Below are 21,842 nucleotides of genomic sequence, written 5' to 3'. Positions count from 1 at the left end.
ATTAGTTTTATAATCTAGCCCCTGAGAGCTGCACAGTTTAGAAACTTGGTGCCCAGTCTTGAAAGGAACCCCCGACTCAAAAGTCACAGCCCCAGCAGCATGCTCCAGGAGCTGGAGCGTGGGTGATGTGGGGGGAGCTGGCTTTCAGGATGTTTTGGATTCTCCTTCCACTGCCACCCATCCCCTGAGATGGCACAGCCCCTGTCTGATCATGTGGGCCATGAGCTAGGCTCACAAACACTCTTGGTGCCCACGGAGCCCACTTAGGTCCCAGCCCAGGGATTCCCCTCTCGGGCCCTTCCTCCTAACTCCGCTGTGGCCCTGGGTTGGAGTGAGACCACTGAGTCAAAAGGGTGTCCAGGACCAGAGAAGGTGAACCTGGTGTTTTGCTGTCTCCCTCACTGATTTGTGGTTGGGGGCCCTGATGTGTATGCCTTTGTCTCCAAGTCCCACCCAATTGTCCCTCTATAACTGGACCCCAAGGAGGGTCCCCTCAGAACCCTAAATTCCAACACAGTCACCCTCCTGTCCCAGAGTGAAGACTTGGGATCACATCTTACTGCCTGTAGCCCCGTTCTTGAACCTCTATTTTTCCATCCACCAACTGCCCAGCCCCCTGAGGGAGTCAAGATCCTTCCAGCTGCAAGGTCCACAGACCCCACTTTAAGCTAACTTGAGCAAAAGTGAAAGGAAGGTTCTGGATTATGTAACTGAGAGGTCCAGGGCTGGAACAACAGGTTCAGGTTGAACCCAGGGACTCAAATAATGTCTCCAGGACTCAACTCCCTCTAGAGCAGCGGTTCTTAACCTTCCTAATGCCGCAACCCTTTAATACAGTTCCTCATGTTGTGGTGACCCCCAACCATAAAATTATTTTCGTTGCTACTTCATAACTGTAATGTTGCTACTGTTATGAATCGTAATGTAAATATCTGATATGCAGGATGTATTTAGGCGACCCCTGTGAAAGGGTCCTTCGACCCCCAAAGGGGTCGTGACCCACAGGTTGAGAACCGCTGCTCTAGAGTTTTGCTCTCAGCCAGGTTCTCCCCTGCCACAGCTCTTGGCTATACATTCTCCCAGTGTGACAGCCCCCGTGGAGAGAGGAAAGAGAGGATACCTTTTTTCCTTGGTTAACCCAACAAAAGTTCCAGGTCTGAGTTTCATTGGTTGAGTCTGACTCATTTGTCTGCCCTTGTGCCAAATTTTACACTCTGATTGGCTGGGCCTGGATCATGTGCCCATCTTAAACCAATCCCTGATTGTGACCCGTGTTCTTTCTTTAAGGAAAAGAAAGCTGTTTCCCCACGAAAGGGGCTGGTCAGGCAACCTCATGGAGCCCTCTCAAGCCGCTGTGGCATGATTGGCGGGTTCCCAAACGCAGCTGCCTTTTCTCAGCTTCCAGAGGGCTGGAGCCCAGCTTAGGCCACCTGAGCCAGGGGAGTGTGCAAGCCTGAGGCCCTCCCCCTGCACCTGTCCATCAATCAGAGCCAGCTCTCCTTTGGTCTGTCTCCTCTGTGGCTATTACATCACACGGGGGGCGGGGGGGGGGCAAATTGCTCAATGGCTGGCTGCTTTCTACCACCAGCAAGGAGCTGGCATTTCACCGCTGCTAGGTCGACCTTCCTGGAGCAGACAAGGTTGGCAACAGTTTAGGAAGGGGGACGTTATCCTCGCCAGATCCTGGGGGACCATTCCAAAGCTCTCTTGAATTTAACCACGTATTTTAAACAGAGAACATCACACTTCCTGCACATTGTCAGAAAACCTTGCCTTTTTCCAAAGAGAGAAACCTCTAACACTTTAGACCAGCGCTGTCCAACAAGGCAGCCATTAAGCAGCTGAACGTGGCCCCTGTAAATGGAAAGGCACCTTACGTGAAAACACACATTTGATTTTGAAACTTAGTACCTCCCAAAGGCGACATATATCAATAATATTACAATAACACCCATACATTGAAGAGATAGTATTTTGGGTATATTATGTTGAATAAAATATGTTATTAAAATCAATTTAGCCTGTCTCTTTTTATCTTTTTAATATGGCTGTTAGAAACTTTTAAATTAAAGTGTGGTTCATATTATATTTCTCTTGGAAGGCACTGGACTTACAGGGAAAATTCCCTATGCATATTGTCTCATTTTCATCCCCATTTTCAAGGTCAGATAGACACAAAGAGGGTTTTAAGACACCTGGACAGAGTGGAGGCATGTGACTGCATGAATATGTATATTTCTCTGAGCATGTGAATGCATGTGCTATGTGTATACGTGACTCCCGATATTCGGAAGTGTGTGCGTGTGAGTCTGGGTGGGCGGGCAGATGTCTGAATGAGTGTGCTTCTGAGTATTTTTTTGAGTGGGGTCTCCAGGTGGAGGGAAAGCAGTTCCAGGGAAGGTCTTGGCACCGTTGCCTCAGATCTGTTCCTTTCCTCCAGGTAGACACACACACACACACACACACACACACACACACACGTGCACACACACACATGCATGCACACACACATGCACGCACACACACAGCTTCCTGTAAAGATCCTGTTTGTTTAAAAACTTGGTCTGTCTGAGGAACAGCAGCTGTACGTGAAATCTCCCCCTACCAGCCAGAAGAGCTACCACAGCTGTGAACAGCACCCACCAGAGGAGCTGCTGCCAACTGAGAAGCAGCTGCTACCGCAACCGCCCGAAGAGCAACCACAGCCCAAGGAGTCACTGCCACCAAGGAAGCAGCCACTGAATGACTCAACGTCTAGATATGTCAGTGAGATCAAACATGGGTAGACAAAGAAACCCCCAAAGGAAAGAAAAAGGGGACTCGCCAGAAAAGCAGCTAAGTGATACAGAGGCATGCAACATGACCAAAAAAGAATTCAGAATAAGGGTCCTAGAGTTCATAAACTGGACGGAGGAAAAAATCAATAACATATGCAAGAAGCTAGAAGAAACAGATGAAAAAATCAACAACTTAAGTAAGACCCAAGAAGAAATGAAGAGTGATATAGCTGCAATAAAAAACACCATTGAAAGTATCAACAGTAGACTAGGAGAAGCGGAGGACCGAATTAGTGAATTAGAAGACAAGGAAGCAAAACACACCCAAACTGTACTGCAATTGGAGAAAAAAATTAAAAGACAGGAGGAGAGCCTAAGGGAGCTTTGGGACAACATGAAATGAAACAACATACGAATAATAGGGGTGCCAGAACAACAGAAAGAGGAACAAGGTTAGAAAACCTACTCGAAGAAATAATATCAGAAAAGTTCCCTGAGGTGGGGAAGAAAAAAGTCACACAAGCCCAGAGAGTCCCAGACAAGGTGAACCCGAAAAGACCCACACCAAGACACATCATAATCACCATGGCAAATGTTCAGGACAAAGAGAGAATCTTACAGGCTGCAAGAGAGAGACGGAAAGTTACATACAAGGGATCTCCCATTAGATTGTCAAATGCTTTCTCAACAGAAACACATCAGGCCAGAAAAGAATGGACTGAAATTTACAAAGTGATGCAAAGCAAAGGACTGAATCCAAGAATACTCTATCCAGCAAGGCTATCATTCAAAATTGAAGGGGAAATAAGAAGCTTCACAGACAAAAAAAGACTAAGGGAGTTTATCACCACCAAGCCAGCAATGCAAGAAATGCTAAAGGGACTGGTGTAAAAAGAAGAAATAAAAAGCTCAGAAAGAAAACAGCCACACAAAAAAAGAAATGGCTACAAACAAGTACCTTTCAATAATAACTTTAAACGTAAACGGGCTAAATGCTCCAACCAAAAGACATCGAGTGGCTGAATGGATAAAAAAACATGACCCATACATCTGCTGTCTACAAGAGACCCACCTCATTAGAAGGGACTCACACAGACTGAAAGTGAAAGGATGGAAAAATATCTTTCAGGCAAATGGAAAGGAAAAGAAAGCTGGGGTAGCAATACTTATATCGGACAAAATAGACCTCAAAGTGAAGGCCATAACAAGAGATAAGGAAGGCCACTTCATAATACTAAAGGGATCAATACAACCAGAAGATATAACCCTGGTAAACATATATGCACCCAATGCAGGAGCACCCAAATTCATAAAAAAAACTCCTGGAAGATATCAAAGGAGAGATCAACAACAATACAATCATAGTAGGGGACTTTAATACACCACTGACAGCACTGGATAAGTCCTCTAGACAAACAATCAGCAAAGATACAGCAATCCTAAATGACTCACTAGATCAGATGGACTTAATAGACATCTTCAGAACACTTCACCCCAATGCCACGGAATATACATTCTACTCAAGTGCTCATAACACATATTCAAAAATAGACCATATATTGGGTCACAAGCAAAGTATCCCCAAATTCAAGAAGATTGAAATCATAAAAAGTGTCTTCGCAGACCATGATGGAATAATATTAGAAATAAACTACAATAAAAACAAACCAAAATACTCAAACACCTGGAAGCTGAATAGCATGCTATTAAATATTGATTGGGTTACCAATGAAATCAAAGAAGAAATTCAAAACATCCTGGAAACTAATGACAATGAAAACACAACAATCCAAAACCTATGGGACACAATGAAAGCAGTCCTGAGAGGGAAGTTTATAGCTCTACAGGCCTATCTCAAAAAACAAGAAAAAATGGTAGTAAATCATCTAACTCTACAACTCAAAGAATTAGAAAGACAGCAACAAGAAAACCCCAGAGTGAGCAGAAGGAAGGAGATAATAAAGATTAGAGCAGAAATAAATGACATAGAGACCAAAAAAAAAAAAAAAAACAATACAGAAAATCAATGAAACCAAGAGCTGGTTCTTTGAAAGGATAAACAAAATTGACAAACCTCTAGCCAGACTCACCAAGAAGCAAAGAGAGAGGACCCAAATAAACAAAATCAGAAACGATAGAGGCGAAATAACAACAGACCCCACAGAAATACAAATGATTGTTAAAAAATACTATGGACAGCTCTACTCCAACAAACTAGACAACATGGAGGAAATGGACAAATTCCTAGAAAAATACAACATTCCAAAACTCAATCAGGAAGAATCTAAAAATCTCAACAGGCCAATAACTATGGAAGAAATTGAAGCAGTCATCAAAAAGCTTCCAGCAAACAAAAGCCCAGGACCAGACGGCTTCACAGGGGAGTTTTACCAAACATTCAAGGAAGAACTAAAACCTATCCTCCTCAGACTACTACAAAAAATTCAAGAGGAAGGAACACTTCCAAGCTCATTCTATGAAGCCAGCATCACCCTCATACCAAAACCAGGTAAAGACAACACAATGAAAGAGAATTACAGGCCAATATCCCTCATGAACATAGATGCCAAAATCCTCAACAAAATCTTAGCAAATCGGATCCAGCAGTACATCAGAAAGATCATACACCATGACCAAGTAGGATTTATCCCAGGGATGCAAGGATGGTACAATATCCGCAAATCAATAAACGTGATACATCACATAAACTAATTGAAAGAAAAAAACCACATGGTCATATCAATTGATGCAGAAAAAGCATTTGACAAAATTCAACACCCATTTTTGATAAAAACTCTCAGCAAGGTGGGAGTAGAAGGATCATACCTCAACATAATAAAAGCCATATATGACAGGCCCACAGCCAACATCATACTGAATGGACAAAAACTAACACCATTTCCCCTAAGAACAGGAACAAGACAGGGATGCCCACTCTCTCCACTCCTGTTCAACATAGTACTGGAAGTGTTAGCCATTGCAATTCGGCAAGAAGAAGAAATAAAAGGCATCCAAATTGGAAAAGAGGAAGTAAAACTGTCCTTATTTGCAGACGGCATGATATTATACATACAAAACCCTAGAGACTCCACCAAAAAGCTACTAGACTTAATACATGAATTTGGCAATGTAGCAGGATACAAAATTAACCCCAAGAAATCTGAGGCATTTCTATACACCAATAGTGAACTTTCAGAAAGAGAGATTATAAAAACAATCCCGTTTACCATCGCACCAAAAAAATTAAGCTACCTAGGAATAAACTTAACTAAAGAGGTAAAAGACCTCTACTCAGAAAACTACAGGACGTTGAAAAAAGATATGGAGGAAGACATAAACAGATGGAAGAACATACCGTGTTCATGGATTGGTAGAATCAACATCATTAAAATGTCCATACTACCCAAAGCAATCTATAAATTCAACGCACTTCCCATTAAAATACCAACGGCATACTTCAGAGATCTAGAACGAACTCTCCAAAAATTCATCTGGAATAAAAAAAGACCCCGAATAGCTGCAGCAATCCTGAAAAAGAACAAAGTAGGTGGGATCTCAATACCAGATATCAAGTTGTATTATAAAGCCACTGTTCTCAAAACTGCCTGGTACTGGCACAAGAATAGGCATATAGATCAATGGAATAGAATAGAGAGCCCAGATATCGGCCCGAACCAATATGCTCAATTAATATTTGACAAAGGGGGCAAGAACATACAATGGAGCCAAGATAGTCTCTTCAATAAATGGTGTTGGGAAAATTGGACAGATATATGCAAGAAAATGAAACTAGACTACCAACTTACACCATACACAAAAATAAACTCAAAATGGATAAAGGACTTAAATGTACGACAGGAAACCATAAAAATTCTAGAAGAATCCAAAAGCAACAAAATCTCAGACATATGCCGAAGCAATTTCTTCACTGATACAGCTCCTAGGGCACTTGAAACTAAAGAAAAAATGAACAAATGGGACTACATCAAAATAAAAAGCTTCTGCACAGCAAAAGAAACCATCAACAAAACAACGAGAAAACCCACTGTGTGGGAAAACATATTTGCCAATGTCATATCTGATAAGGGCCTAATCTCCAAAATTTATAGGGAACTCATACAACTTAACAAAAGGAAGATAAACAATCCAATCAAAAAATGGGCAAAGGTCCTAAATAGACACCTTTCAAAAGAGGACATTCAGAAAGCCATGAGACATATGAAAACATGCTCAAAGTCACTAATCATCCGAGAGATGCAAATCAAAACAACAATGAGGTACCATCTCACACCGGTCAGACTGGCTATCATCAACAAATCAACAAACAACAAGTGCTGGAGAGGATGTGGAGAAAAAGGAACACTCGTGCACTGCTGGTGGGAATGCAGACTGGTGCAGCCACTATGGAAGACAGTATGGAGTTTCCTTACTGAAAATGGAACTCCCATTTGACCCTGTGATCCCACTTCTAGGAATATATCCCAAGAAACCAGATACACCAATCAGAAAGGATATATGCACCCCTATGTTCATAGCAGCACAATTCACCATAGCTAAGATCTGGAAACAGCCTAAGTGCCCATCAGTAGATGAATGGATTAGAAAACTGTGGTACATCTACACGATGGAATACTATGCTGCTCTAAAAAGGAAGGAACTCTTACCATTTGCAACGTCATGGATGGAACTGGAGAGCATTATGCTAAGTGAAATAAGCCAGTCAATGAAGGAAAAATACCACATGATCTCACTCATTCATGGATAATAGAGACCATTATAAACTTTTGAACAATAATAGATACAGAGGCAGAGCTGCCTCAAACAGATTGTCAAACTGCAGCAGGAAGGCCGGGGAGGGTTGGGGGGAAGGAAGTAGGGGGTAAGAGATCAACTAAAGGACTTGTATGCATGCATATAAGCATAACCAATGGACATAAGACGCTGGGGGATAGGATAGGCTAGGGGACTGTCTAGGGCGGGGGGATAAAATGGACACATATGTAATACCCTTTGTAATACTTTAAGCAATAAAAAAAAAGAAAGATGAACTCTGCAGGAGGTGTTTCCAAAAAAAAATAAAATAAAAAAAAAAAATAAATAAAAACTTTATTTTTATTTAATACTAGAGGCTCGGTGCACGAAATTCGTGCAAGGGGCTCAGCCCCCACCACAGCAGCTGCCTCTGCCCTCACAGCCACAGCTTCATCCAGAAGGTCATCCAGAAGGACGTCCAGTCTAATTAGCATATTATGCTTTTATTATATAGGATAATTGACACACAATGTTATAAAAATTTAAGGTATACAACGTGTTGATTTGATATATTTCAAAATGATGACTGTAGCATTAGCTAACTCCTCTTTCACAAGTTCCGGACCATCTGGTCTGCCTCCAGGTCTACGGGCTTCTCTTTTCCGTCCTTCCTGAGACCTCTGGTCTCCTAAGACTGCTCTTGATCTGGGGGTACGAGGATGCCCCAGGGTGGGAGGTTCTGGATCCCTGAAATTAGGAGGCTGACCTCTCCTTCCTCCCCCACACCCCAAACCCGAGATTTCCTCATCTGACGAGACACCGTCCGGGGGGTGGGGATATGTGTGGACAGATTGGCAGACTGGGGATCATGGAGGCTGAAGAAATCTACATAAACCAGACCAGTATGCAGGCAGCAGCCGTCAAAGACAAGCAACGAGGGACACCAGCCAATAGGAAAGGTTAGACACCTTGGCATGGGGGGGGGGGCGGGAGCGGGGAGCCAAGAGGGAGAGGTTGGGATGGGAGAGGTAGGAGCTGAGAGTGGGGGTCAAAGGGCTTCTTCCCCTCCCCAAAAGGTGTGAGTGTATGTGTAACCCACCCTCTTCTCTTAACCAAGAAGCAAATCTTAGTTAACTTTTATCCCCAGAAATGTGTGTGTGCAGGGGTTTGGTGAACCAAGACTTCTGAGCCCCCCTCCCATCCCTACCCCGACCCCAGAGCTCCAGGAAGGTTTCCAAACCCTTCCCACTGACCCGCCCACAGGTGTAGAAGACCCCAACTATGCGAATATCCCCGTGATCTTAAGAAAACAGGATCATCCAAAGGGCAGTCACTCACCCTCCAAGAGTGAGGGTAAGGGGCCCTGCCAGCCCACACCCCACAGCTTTGGGAGGGGCCTGTGGGAGGGCGTTGCCGGGACAGTGGGCAGCACTGGAGGTCAGGGTCAGTGGTGTGGGGTGTGGTAGCATCAAGGCTTGTGAGACAGTGGTGGGGCAGCTCTGTAGGTGGCGATGATGATGGCATGGTGCTGGTTGTGTCGGTGGAAGTGTTGGTGAAGGTTTGGGTGATGGTGATGGTGAATAGGTCACAGCTGCTAATGGCATTGGGAAGAGTGGGCGAGGTGACAGCGCTATTATGGTGTTAGAATCAGTACTGATAGCTGAACCCTGGAGGTCACCTGCCCTGCCTCTGTCCCGTCCCAGCCCGGTCCAGGCCATCCTCGGACTCTGCCCAGGGTTTGCACAAAGCCTTCACAAGCCTGTACATTCTTCTCGCCCTGGTTTCCATCATTCTGTTGGTCTGGGTTCTGGTGAAGAGTGAGTAGGCTTTCAGTTGGTGGGGGGGCAGGGACTGGGCAGTGTGGAGGGGTCCACAGGAGCTGGGGGCCCCAGTGTTCCCACTGTTCCCTTTCCCCCTAGTTCCTCCCCCCCTCCTCCCCCCGCCCCCCTCCCCCGCCTGCTCCCAGGGTTGCAGAACTGGGGCAATTGATGTGTTTTCCTACCCTCCCCCATCCTGAACAGATTCTGTGATGTCCCAGGAGCTGCTGGTCTTGAAAACCGAGATCTCGAATGGTGAGGGGAGGCCCTGGGGGAGAACAAAGGGTCAGGGTGGGGGTAGAGAGAGCAGCCGTGACACGGACACCCCCACCCCCACCCGCAGTCTCTATCTCCACACGTGAATGGGAGGCGGGGCAAAGGAAGGGCTGGAGCTACGTCAGGCAGAGCCTCAGTAACGCCAAACAGAGCATTGACTTGGCCAACCGCAATGTGCAGGCTGGGAATGAGAAGCTGAAGAAGCTGACGGAAGGTGCCCTGTGGGCCCCACTCCGGGACTGTGGTGCTGGGAGGCGGGGAGGTGCCCTGTGGGCCCCACTCCGGGACTGTGGTGCTGGGAGGCAGGGAGGGGACGGCAGAGGCCCTCCCTCCCGGAGCGCAGGGTTTGGAGGGCTGATGGGTGTCACCTGTTAGTAATGTGGGGGTATTTAAATGCTGCTGGGCTCTGCAGCACCCCAGCCTGGAGGTTTGGGCAAGGTGGGGGCCTTGTCTGAGGCTCCACCCCAGTTTTCTCCTGTCTCCTCCCACCCCCAGACATGACCCAAATCAAGACTCAATTACAGCAGATCGCTGAGGTGCTGAAGAAAATGCAAAATCCACGTAAGGCAGGGCCAGGGGAGGTGGAGCCTGGATGTGCCCTACGTCTCGCCTAGGGGGACCTGCCTGATCTGGGATCGCTGCTTCCCTTCTTTACAGAGCCCACACAGTCCACTCGGTAATCAAGAGGCCCTGGAAGCCTGGGCGCAGCTCCGAGGACAGGGGCGTACCCCCCGTACATATGACACCCGGGGCCCAGTCTTGTCTGAACCTGTTCATCATCCCCACATAGCAAATCCTATGTCACGGCGAATGAGTGTTGTGGAGTTGCGTGTGTGCGTGTGTGTGGGGTAAGCATTTCATGGAGGGCAGGTCTTGGGTGAATGTTGAATGTGGGGTCACAGAGGGTGTGGTGTGCACCTGTCACTGTCCATGTGACACGTGTATATCATAGCGTGTGGTGTCATGCACATCACAGTGGGTAGCTGTGTCAGCAGGGACCACAAAGGTGGGTCACAGGGAGGGTGGGTGCTGGTGACACATGTTACCCATGCATGTTTCACTGTTGGTGTGAATATGCATGAATGCCCTGCAACATGTTACATGTATGTATAAACGTGTCATGGTGGAATTAGTGGGAGCACCCCGTGGGAATGTAATTGCGGGTGTCACGGTGTGTGCCTGTCACTCCCTGTGCCCCGAGAACAATGTGTCCATGTGAGTGTGCCTGTCACCGAGGGTGCTGGGAACACGCACACCCGTGTGCCTGTGTTTCTGCATCACATTTTGTGGTCCATGGAAGTAAAGGCCAAGGGAAAACAATGTGGCTTTCAGATCTGTTATTGGGGCGACTGGGGGCCCTGGGGAGGGTCTGCAAGTGTCTGGACTTGGGGGTGGGGAACATCACACCGTGAACAGGTGGACGTGTGCCAGAAACGCTGGCGATGGGCACGTGTCTGTCTCTGGGCACCTGTGTACACGGTGCATCTCAGGCCACACCCTGGGGCACACGCTCAAGGGCACAGGGTCTCAGCCGCTGCCTGGGTACACGGTCCTGGACACGGGGACCCACTCCAGACGGCATTCTCACACACCCGCGCGCCCCCAGCCGTTCCCCCTGAGCACGTAACCATCGGTGCTGCTCCCCTGCACGTGGGCCTCCAGGGCCAGCGAGACCCCAGGCGCGGGCCGCCCTCCGGGGCCGCCCTTGGGGACGCGCGCGCCCCCCAGCGGTGGGTTTAGGGAACCGCGGCGCGCAGCCCGCCCCGCCCCCGCCCGCCGCGCCTGCGCACACTGGGCCGTTTACGGCGCCGTAAAGCAGCTCGGCCGAGCCGCGGGCCGCAGTTCCCGGTGAGACCTCGCCCGCCCGCGCCCCCGCCCGCCGGGCCCCGTGGGCTCCACACCCCGCCCCGCGGGCCGATGGGTCCTGGGCCGGGGTCTCGGCGTCCGCGCCCCCCGCCGCTGGCCCCGTCCCAGAAGGACGCAGGAGGCTGGGCTCCTCGGCCCCCCTCCGCCCGCCGCCCGCCCGGTAGAGGGTGTCAGCCCCGCGCTCCCGTCTCCCGTCTCCCCTCTCCCTGCAGCGGCTGCACCTGCTGGGTCCCGTCCCCCACGCAGACCGCCGGGGGCGTCTGGGCACCCAGACCTGCGGCCTCAGCCCCGTCCCGCCGGGGGGGTGGGGGGCTGGGTTCTCAGTTCCCCCTCCGACCTCCCCGGGCGGCGGCTTCTCACTGAGTGGGCGAGGGTGGAGGAGAGGGTGCCTCAGCGCCCTTGGGGTCCCCCATTCGCCGTCACCCCCCACTCCCCTCAGAGCCATTGCGGAGGTCTGAGCAGCCCCTCCCGAGTCTCCCCCACCGACGCTGAGGCTCCTAGCGCTGGGATGGAGGATCACAGCGCCCCCTAGGGGCTCCCTTAAACCCCGGTCTAAGGTCAGCCCCTCCCTCCGGCCCCATCACTTTCCTGGGAGCCTGGGGGTGAAGGGCTCCCAACTCCTCTGTCCCCTCCCGCCCCCCCCCCCCCAATCCTACAGACGCAGGTCCGTCCTGTCCCGAGGCGGCGCTGCCCGCGCGCAGGCCGGGGCCGCTCACTGCCCCCACCCGGCCCTGGGTCTGACCTCCCCCGCCCGGCCCTAGTGTTCCAGTTGCTGCCACAGGTGGTGGAGGGGTGCAGAGGTGCTTTTCTCGCACCAGGAATTAGCGGGGAGGAGGGGTTTCTTGTGTCCCCACCCCGTCTCCTCCCACCTTACGCGTGGCCCGCCTGCCCCCCCATCTGTCCTTTGCCGGATAGGGTTCATGGGGACTAGATTTGCGCCCAGGTGAATGTCCCTTTTCCTTCCACTCTTCCCAGCGGGGAGGCCCGTGACAGGGCCCACGGGCTGGGCTGGGTCCCAGGGTTCCTCCCCCGCCCCTGACCCTGCGGCCTGGTCTCCCCGCAGGGAAGCGGTGCGGCATGGAGGCGCGCTTCACGCGGGGGAAGTCGGCGCTGCTGGAGCGCGCGCTGGCGCGGCCGCGCACCGAGGTGAGCCTGAGCGCCTTCGCGCTGCTCTTCTCCGAGCTGGTGCAGCACTGCCAGAGCCGCGTGTTCTCCGTGGCCGAGCTGCAGGCGCGCCTGGCCGCGCTGGGCCGCCAGGTGGGCGCGCGCGTCCTCGACGCGCTGGTGGCTCGCGAGAAGGGGGCCCGGCGCGAGACCAAGGTGCTGGGCGCCCTGCTCTTCGTCAAGGGCGCCGTGTGGAAGGCGCTCTTCGGCAAGGAGGCCGACAAGCTGGAGCAGGCCAACGATGATGCGCGCACCTTCTACATCATCGAGCGGGAGCCGCTCATCAACACGTACATCTCGGTGCCCAAGGAAAACAGCACGCTCAACTGCGCCAGCTTCACGGCAGGCATCGTGGAGGCGGTGCTCACGCACAGCGGCTTCCCCGCCAAGGTCACGGCGCACTGGCACAAGGGCACCACGCTCATGATCAAGTTTGAGGAGGCTGTCATCGCCCGAGACCGGGCCCTCGAGGGCCGCTGACCCCGCCGGAAATAAAGGATGAGAGAGCACCCGTCCCAAAGGTGTCTTGTGTCTTGTGTGGGTGCGTCCCAGATCCACCCAGCAGGACCCAGATCCCTGCCCCAGGCTGAGGCTGTGTGTACCAGGGAGGGCCAGGTTGGACCCAGCTTGGGCTTTCAGATGGAGCTGGGGGCGCCCAGAGACAGCTGGGAGGTAGACCAGGCAGAAGGAGTCGCTGGAGTGGGGAGTTGCTGGTAGTTTTTGGATCACAATTGGAGGCTAAATATAGGCTGGAGAGGTGTGGGGCAGGGGAAGGATCGGGAAGAGATTCCTCTAGGCCAGGGCTGGCACACTTCTTTCACAAAGGTCCGGGTAGTGAAGAGTTGGTGCCCAGTAGTAGGTCAGGAGGGGTGTGGCTGTGCGCCTAGAAAACAGGCTGACCACTGCTTTAGACTTGCTACTCAAAGTGCGGCCCAGGGACCAGCAGCATCAACAAATCTGGGGAGTTTGTGGGTAATACAGACTCAGGCCCAGCCCAGACCCACTGCCAGAGTCTGCATGTTAGCAAGACCCCCAGGGGGTTCCTGTGTACCTTAGTTTGAGAAGCAGCGTGCTAGGGCACAGAGTATTAAGTCCTCCTGAGTTTCAGATCCTGCAGGGTTGGTGGCCAGGAGATTTGCATGTCTAATAAGTTCCCAGGAACCGCTGAGGCACCGTGGGCCCCCCTTTGGGAACTATGGCCCCAGACACCTGGCTCTCAGGGGGAAGTAGGTGAGCTCACTTCAGTCATCCGGACGCTTAAAATAGTTTGAAGTTAATTTCTAAAAACGCTATTGGTGCACACATATCCCTTGTTTAAAAAAATACACCTCAGGCAGCCCTTTCCTTCCTGCCCTCTATACCCCGAGACCCTAGTCACTCCTCCCGAGGGAAGTCATGCCAGTCTTGGGGAACCTCGTTCGAGTGCCCGCTGTCCCCTTGCCCAATGGCACCTGACCGAGTCTGTTTCCAGAGGGACCTTGGTGCGGCCCGCTGGGCCCCTCACTGCGTGCGGAGGGCGGGACCCAGCACCTGCCACGCAGGCAGCAGCATCCCCTCATTTCACAGGCCACAGAGCAGTTCCCAGGAACCGGTCACCCACGGTCACGCATTCATTCATTGGACAAATGTCTATTGAGTGCCTGCTCTTTGCCAGGTGTTGGGGACGCAGCTGAGAACAAAACAAAGGTGCCTTCTCTGAAGGTAGATGCTCGTGTTCTAGCCAGCAGAGACATCAGTAAATCCAACATTTTGTTAAAAGGAGTGCCGCGGCGAGAAGTGCAGTGGGCAAAACATCAGAGGTGGGGTGTCATTTTAAATGCGGGGCAGAGAGTGCTCAGGGTAGGTCTCGCTGAGGAGCGTGGGGAGGGGACAGCGGCCAAGGCCTGAGGCTGGAGTAAGCCCAGGTGTTTAAGGAACAGCGAGGAGGCCGGGGTGGTGGGAGGAGAGAGGAGATGAAGCTGAGGAGGTGAGGTGCATGGGAGGGATTCTGCGATGGCAAAGTCCTTTAGGACTTTGGCTTTTTCTCTGAGCTAGAAGGAAACTTCTGGAAGGTTTGGGCCAGTTGAGGTGGAGCGAGGAGGGGGTGAAAAGTGGGTGGGCTCTGAATATGGCTTCATGGCAGAGCCCATAGCTTTCCTTATGGGTTTGGAGGGAAGGGAAGGCGAGGACGACCCACTGTTGGCCCGAGGGACTGGTAGAGTGGAGTCATGAGTTCCCACACGGAGCATTCTGAGGAGGGGGCCGGGGGAGACCAATCTGGGGGTGGGCAGCAGGCAGAGAGAAAAGGTGATCTGGGATGCCAAGGGTCTAGCTCTGTCCCTTACTCCTGAGCCCAGGACTCCCAGGTGCCAATAGAGTGCCCTCCCCAGGCCCCTGGGTCATGGTTGGACCTCGGTCTGGCCCTTGACTCCCAGGGTCCCAGGTGGTCCAGTGTGGGCACCTGCCATGATTCGTCCTCCTGCTGCAGTGGACCTGAGGGTCACAGGAGCGGGCCAGGTACTGGGGGTGGGGCATTAAGGAGGGGTGGCCTCAGAGCCTGGCCTGCCTCCCTCCTGCCTTCGGTGCTGGGCTGACGGTGGCCAAGCCTGGGCCTGGTGCTGCCTGGGCTGCTGAGTGGGAGTGGGGCTGGAACCTCTGGACCTGTGCCCAACCAGGAGGGAGCGCCCAGCACTCAGGCTGATGGGCAGGGGTTCTTGAGGGGGGAGCTCTGAGCACTGGAAGGCAGGGAGGCGGTGACAGCAGGTTGGGTTGCAGGGCGAGGGACAGGCCCTCTGGGGAGCTGGCAGGAGCCGGGGAAGGGTCACTGTCCTTGGGGCAGGAGGAGTTGTCAGCAGGACTCTACAGCCATGAAAGGGGCACCCAGGCCTTGGTTGGGGTGCTCGGGGTCCCAGTTTGGCCCTAGCTGTTCCCGTATTTGAGGTGGGGGAGTCACAAGGAGGGGCACATGTGGCGGGTAGGCAGGGGGCTGTCAGGGTCCACGTCTGGGGGACCGAGGCGGCCGGCGGGCCGTCAGCAGGTGGCCAGCCGGTCACATACCCAGCCGTCGAGATAGCTGCTGCAGAAGGCATCGTTCCACTGCCCGGAGCCCAGCAGCATCACGCAGTCCTCGCCCTGGCCCCCGTTGTTGGGTTCCCCCGGCCGCCAGTTGCTGGAGCAGAAGGCTCAGGTTGGCGTCGGGGGAAGGGCCCCACTGCCTTCAGCCTAGACACACCCCTCGGAACCTGGGTCCTCTCACCCCACCCCATCTCTGCAGCTCAGAGACACACCTGCCTTCTCTCATCCCAGCTCCCCAGCCCTCCCAGCCCTGACCATCTCCTGCCATTACAGTCCAGAAGCTCCCCCAAGTCTGGGCCTGGGGCACGTGCCTCCAAATACCCTCCCCTCTATCACAGCGATGTCCCCCTCTCCGCGTCAGCCTGGGGCCGTCTCTTTTTCATTCCCCTTCTCACCTATAGTCCAGGGGGCTCTGGTCCATCCAGACAAACTCTCCCTCTGTATGCAGGTCCCGGAGGCCGATCCAGGAGCCCTTCTTGTTGCTGTGTGTGGCCAGGAAGTCCTGAGGAGCAGGACAGGCTGAAGGGCTGGGGCGCTGAGCGCGGGTCCCTCCGCCCGCCACCCAGGAGGCTGTGTCGGGCTCCCCTCCCCCCGACCACATGCTGGCGGCCCCCGCTGCAGAGCCCGGGCCCACCTGCTCCTCCTGGCTGTGGATGCTGACCAGCCGCCCCCGGAGCCCGCTGCAGGCATTCCGCGCCTGGATCCACCGCTTGGCGCCCTCTCCGAAGTAGTAGCACTTCCGCTGGAAACTGACCCACTTCTCAGGGCATGTGTTACACACGGAGCCTGCGAGAGGAGAGACTCAGGGGCAGCTGTGGTGGGCACCACAGGGGCGTTGTGGCTGGTGCTGTGCTGGGCACTGTGGCAGGCACGGTGGCGGACAGCCTGGTGGGCACCTTGTTGGGTACCCTGGGTGAGTACAGTGGGCAGAGGGGGTGGCAGCATGTCTCCCGGAGTCCCTCTTGGGATCCGGGCTGAAAGCAAACCCACCCCGAGCCTAACGGAGGGTCTCGCCGGTACCCCGCTTCCCTGGGACTCGGATGCGGACATGCAAGACCAGCCCCAAACAGGAGCACCTCCACTGCCACACCATCGCCACACCTGGCCTCCCAGAGCAGAACATCGGCCACCGACACAATGGCCATCAGCATCGCTCGGCCGCCAGCACTTCCGTCATCAGTGACACCCCCGCAGCTGCACGCCTGCGGCACTCACACCCCCTCATCGCCACACCGCCAGCTCCACGCGGCAGCGCCCCAGTCACCAGTGTCCCGACCACAAACATTTTCGTGGTCAGAAGCACCTGGTCACCAAACCGTGACTACAAATGTCTCCATAGCCATAGCATCTCATCTGCCAACACCACGTCCCCAAACACCACCACTGTCAGCAACACCTTTAGCACTAGTATCACCGCAGCAACGTCTATCCAACGCCAACACCATGGCCGACACCGCCTTCACCAACATCAGACCAGCCATGTCTTAACCACCAGTGCTGACGGCAGTGCTGAGGCCAGGCCCCGGCACTGTTCTTGCCAGCTGCTCCGATGACAGCCCTGCCGCCATCACTGCCAGCACCCCCAAACCAGCCCTTGGCCACTTTCGGGGATATCTTGACTTTCTTCTCACTGGCCAGGAGAGGCTGTGGGAGGGGGAAGGGGCTGAAGGGCTGGGTCCCCATGGCCTCGACCCAAGGCCACCTTGGTCTCTCCCCTTGGCCCCCCACCCCACCCCAGGACACGCTCAGGCTCTGTCACTGCCACCAGCATTTCCAGGCGGAGGGTTGAACCCACTGTTACTGGGCCCTCTCACGCATGCTTTTAATCGATTTTCTTCGAGTGACACCTGGGAGGGGTTGTTGTAAGGAGTCTGGGGCCCACAGAAGGTTGTGAAGCCCTGGGAGGAGCAGAGCTGGGCGTGCGCCTCACTCACGGAATGGCACCCGGTACGCAGCCCCCTGGGGCGCCATGTGGAGACGGGAAGAGGACATCTCTGGTCCCTTCAAGAAAAAGCTGGGAAGGTGTCGTGGCTGTGTGCCACCCAGTCATTGAGAGACAGCCCTGGAGCTGGCGCTCCGTCAGAGGTAACCCTTCAGAGTGAGCGTGGCCCAGGCCCCAGCCCAGCCTGCCCCGGGGAGCACGGGGGCTTCCTGCTGGAAATCCCACAGCCACACCACGTTCCCGGGACAGTCCTGCCCACCAGGCACAGATCCTTCCTCTTCTCTCACCCAGCTGGGCAGCCGGGGCTTCCCAGAGGTGAAAGACCAAAAGTCAAGGGGGGTGGGTGGAGGGGGACTTCAGGTTAAAGGCACAGTGACTGAGTAGCCGCTCCCCCTGCAGGCGGCTGGCCTGCTGGGGCCACCCCATGGCCCTTGTACCTGCCAGCGTTGCCTCCCTCACGGCACCTCTGGGGCTTATGCCATGATGCTCGTCATCCCCACGGTGACCCCGCCACAGCCCTCGGGCTGGCCAGACCATCTCCTGGGGGGGCTGTGGCTGAGGGCATCTACTCATGACCCTCTGCTGAGCCACGGTGGACAGAGGGCTGGTCAGTGCAGAGAACCCGGTGGCTGCTTTAACCGGGAGGAAAACATGTGGGCCCCACCCTCAGGTCGGTGGAGGGGTGCAGCCGGACTCAGAACGGGCTTCCTCGTGTGCCCTCCGTTGGCCCTGCCACACACATACACACATACCCCTCCACGTTGTCACTCACACACCTGCCCTCACATTCATGCACCACCACACACCTGTGCTGTCACACGATTGTATCAGCACACCTGTGGGCACCGGCGCACACACTCACCGTTGGACACGCGGAGCTCTATCCACAGCTTTGCCACCTCCTCCTGGAGTCCTTCCAACGAATTCAAGGCCGAGCGTCTCTCATTTAAGCCTTGGGTGGTTGGACGGGGGCAGCGGTCACAGACAAACTTGTGGGCCTCTCCTGCCCCCCCCCGCCCCCCCAAAACCCCGGGCTCTCCCAAGCCTCACCCTTGGACTTGAAGTTGCTCAGGTCCTCTGCAAGTCCATCCAGGTTCCGAGAGAGCTCAAAGTCTGATGGAGGAGGTGGACGGGGGGGACAGGACGGGTGTCAGGAGTGAGGCCTGAGGGTCTTGAGGCCCCCATGGCTCTAGGACAAGCCCCCCCCCCGCCCCTCACCCCTCGCCCCCAGCTCTCACCCTGAATTTCTGTTCTCTTCTGTTCTGCTTGCATTTCCTCCATGTTCTGCAGCACCTGGGCCACTGGTTTCAGGGCAGAGGGCTCAGTGGTGAGCAAGGCCTGAGGGTCTCGAGGCCCCAATGGCTCTAGGACAAGCCCCCCCCCCCCGCCCCTCACCCCCAGCTCTCACCCTGAATTTCTGTTCTCTTCTGTTCTGCTTGCATTTCCTCCATGTTCTGCAGCACCTGGGCCACTGGTTGCAGGGCAGAGGGCTCAGTGGTGAGCAAGGCCTGAGGGTCTCGAGGCCCCCATGGCTCTAGGACAAGCCCCCCCCCCCGCCCCTCACCCCCAGCTCTCACCCTGAATTTCTGTTCTCTTCTGTTCTGCTTCCATTTCCTCCATGTTCTGCAGCACCTGGGCCACTGGTTGCAGGGCAGAGGGCTCAGTGGTGAGCAAGTCTGTCAGGGCCACCCATTCCCCACACCGGCCCCCTTGGCTCCGAGCCGGGGGCTTAGGGCCGCCTGCTCACTTTGCAGTTCACAGGTGGTCTGCGGCACTGTCTCCACAGGCCCCCCAGTTCCCTTCCCTTCCTCCCAGACACCCCCTGAAACCACTCACCCTGGGCTTTCTGGGCCATCTGGTCACCCTTCTGTCCTTCCATGTCCTTGGAAACCTGAGAGACTGGGGAGGGGAGGGAACACGTGTCCTCAGGAGCCAGGCAGGCAGGTCCTTGGACCCCCCACCCCTTCCCCCAGCCCCAAGTGCAGGGACCCCCTCCCATAGTCACAGGCCGCAGCTTTGGGTTTTTAATTTTGGTGGTAATAGTACTCAGGAAAGTGCCGGCAATAGAAAGAATTTGTGTACCTTTCCTGCCCCCAGAATTAAATGTAAAAGCAGCAGGCATTTAGTGAAAGCTCACTGGGTGTTAGGGGCCTTCTAAGTGCTGCACGAATCTCAGCTCGTTTCCACCTCACAGCACCGAAATGGTGCCCATTGTACAGGTGGCTAAGCTGAGGCGCGGAGCAGTTATACAACAGTTCGCCAGGCGCTTCTCAGAGCCCTCCCCTGCCCGCCAAGAGTCACTGGGCTCACCCCCACATGGGGAAGGGGGAACACAGGCTGCCCCTGGAGTTCCTGGGGGGACACTGGAGCCCAGTTCACCTCCCACATCCCACAGTGGTCAGCGGCAGAAGCAGGACAAGAACCGGGTTTCCTAGCCCTTCCCACGCTGCCCCCGCCCCCCCTACCGTTCTGGGCAGCGATGTCCTCCAGCTGTCGCAGGCCCTGCAGGGTGTCCCGGTCTGGGCAGGGGAGAGGGGAGGGGAGGAGAGGAAGGGGTTTCAGCTGCCCCACCGGCCCACAGCCCGCCTGCCAGCTGGGGTGGAGGCCTCGGGGATGTCAGGTGGGAGGTGCCCAAAGGGTGGGAGGTGGGGTTGCTGAGTGGGAGGGGGGCCCCGCCGAGAGAGGGGCTGGAGGGGCAAAGTGGGAGCCGTGGTGGGAGAATGGGCTCCCAGGGCGGTGCTGGGCCCCAGGATCTTGGAGTGGGTGTCTGGGGGGAACGGGGGGCCCATGGGGCGGGGGGTGTTCTCACGCCACAGGAGAAGCAGGGTCAGCAGCCCAGCCCACAGTGTGGCCGTCACCAGCCCCAACAGCACAACCTGCGTCCGGCGCCTGCAGCATGGCCGCCCTCTGCGAAGCTGCAAGACGTCTGCCAGGGGAGGGGGCGAGGAGGGCGCAGGGTGAGGCTGGGCGCAACGCCCCGCCCCGTCCCTCCCCGGGGCTCAGGGCCCCAAGGCCAGGGAGCCTGCCAGAGCCCACCCCTTCCCCTCACTCTACATTCGTGTCCACCTGCTCATCTGCCCATGCACCCCCGGATCTGCTGCTCCTTCTGCCCCAACTGCAGCCGTCAGCAAGCCTGACTCGGGGCCAGGCCCTTCCAGAGAGACCCGCGGGGGGGGGGGGGGGCTCCTCCGTGTGCTCCTCCGCAGGTGGCTGAGCCCCCCAGCTCTCCTGCCCCTCTGCCCGTGTACAGCGTCAGCCACCCCCACTAATGTCAGGACCCAGGCCTCCCCCGAGCTCCTGCCCCCACAAAACTCTACCTTGATGCTCCACTGCAGGTCCAGCTCCCCGCCCCGCATCCTGGCCGTGAGGGCTCATCATGCTGAGCCTCACGTGCTCTGAGTCCCCTGCGACCTGCTCCTCCACCCTGCTGGGCTCTGGCCCCAGCTGGACTGCCTCGCTGTTGGGAGGCTGTTGAGTCAGAGCAGGGAGGTAGCCCGGCTTCCCTTTCTGAGTGGCTCTGTGCCCGCCCCCCCACAGTGGGCCTTTCCTAGAAATTCACTCTTCTTCCCAGGGAGGGCCCAGGAGCCGGGGGTGGAAGGAGGAGGTCGGCGTTCTGGCTTTTGCCAATGTCAGCTCCAGAGTCCTCTCACCTGAGTATAAGCCTTCCTCCATGGCAGTGCTGATGGGACCCTCCCAGCGATGGGGTGCTCCCCGCTGCCAAGACAGTCCGCGCGACGGGCTCAGTCACAGCTGTGGTTGGGGTCTGTGTTCTAACAAGGGTTGGGGGGAGACATCAGCTCCAGGCCCTGGCACAGGACAGCATCTGAGGTGGAGACGCTCTGAGCACCTGCGGATGTTGCTTCGTTCACGGCCAGGCGTCAGTGTCGCCGGGAAGAAGGAGACACGGCTGGTGTGAAGGGTCGCAGGCTTCGGGCCAGAGTCGAGTGCCCAGGCCATCCCATGGGAGGCACACGGCAGAGGCTCAGTGAGCGTGCACCTGTGATCTGGACGCGTGGCTGAGCCTCAAAACCAATTTCCTTCTTTATAAAATGACTATATTAAGAATCCCTCTGCTCGGGGGAGTGCCGGCTCTCTATGAACGGCCTGGCACACAGTCCTATCCTCAGCGCTTGTCAGTCTTGCTGCCTGTGCAGCCTTGGCCCGGGATGCAACCTTTCGGAGCCTCAGTTTTCC

The 21,842-nt window shown here is 55.0% G+C and overlaps 3 protein-coding genes across 6 annotated transcripts; 2 read left to right on the top strand and 1 right to left on the bottom strand.

Annotated features, from left to right (window-relative positions):
• Window positions 1–8,179: 8,179 nt before the first annotated feature.
• MCEMP1 (mast cell expressed membrane protein 1) lies at window positions 8,180–10,942 on the top strand. Of its 3 annotated transcripts, XM_059695699.1 has the most exons (8): window positions 8,180–8,240; window positions 8,380–8,488; window positions 8,793–8,882; window positions 9,233–9,346; window positions 9,551–9,601; window positions 9,690–9,836; window positions 10,118–10,183; window positions 10,280–10,942. In XM_059695699.1, the coding sequence occupies exons 2-8, from the start codon at window positions 8,398–8,400 to the stop codon at window positions 10,300–10,302; spliced, it is 582 nt and encodes a 193-aa protein (XP_059551682.1). In that variant the 5' UTR covers window positions 8,180–8,240; window positions 8,380–8,397; the 3' UTR covers window positions 10,303–10,942. The 3 variants fall into 3 exon arrangements, with proteins under 3 accessions (XP_059551682.1, XP_059551683.1, XP_059551681.1); XM_059695698.1 differs by having other exon boundaries at window positions 8,195–8,488; XM_059695700.1 differs by lacking the exon at window positions 9,233–9,346 and having other exon boundaries at window positions 8,193–8,488.
• Window positions 10,943–11,384: 442 nt separating this feature from the next.
• Window positions 11,385–13,164, top strand: TRAPPC5 (trafficking protein particle complex subunit 5). Of its 2 annotated transcripts, XM_059695696.1 has the most exons (3): window positions 11,385–11,470; window positions 11,928–12,045; window positions 12,552–13,164. In XM_059695696.1, the coding sequence occupies exon 3, from the start codon at window positions 12,566–12,568 to the stop codon at window positions 13,130–13,132; it is 567 nt and encodes a 188-aa protein (XP_059551679.1). In that variant the 5' UTR covers window positions 11,385–11,470; window positions 11,928–12,045; window positions 12,552–12,565; the 3' UTR covers window positions 13,133–13,164. The 2 variants fall into 2 exon arrangements, with proteins under 2 accessions (XP_059551679.1, XP_059551680.1); XM_059695697.1 differs by lacking the exon at window positions 11,928–12,045 and having other exon boundaries at window positions 11,398–11,470.
• Window positions 13,165–14,556: 1,392 nt separating this feature from the next.
• On the bottom strand, window positions 14,557–21,004 carry FCER2 (Fc epsilon receptor II). The gene is made up of 12 exons (XM_059695430.1): window positions 20,966–21,004; window positions 20,458–20,563; window positions 20,114–20,167; window positions 19,485–19,547; window positions 19,226–19,288; window positions 19,057–19,119; window positions 18,887–18,949; window positions 18,699–18,761; window positions 18,511–18,600; window positions 16,341–16,492; window positions 16,102–16,208; window positions 14,557–15,800 (listed from the first exon to the last, which is right to left on the bottom strand). Exons 1-12 carry the CDS (start codon window positions 21,002–21,004, stop codon window positions 15,662–15,664), a joined length of 1,002 nt encoding a protein of 333 aa, XP_059551413.1. The 3' UTR covers window positions 14,557–15,661.
• Window positions 21,005–21,842: the final 838 nt, after the last annotated feature.

The sequence above is a fragment of the Myotis daubentonii genome, chromosome 5 (assembly GCF_963259705.1).
Source record: "Myotis daubentonii chromosome 5, mMyoDau2.1, whole genome shotgun sequence".
Classification (NCBI taxonomy): domain Eukaryota; kingdom Metazoa; phylum Chordata; class Mammalia; order Chiroptera; family Vespertilionidae; genus Myotis; species Myotis daubentonii.
This window is presented reverse-complemented; position numbering and strand designations above follow the sequence as displayed.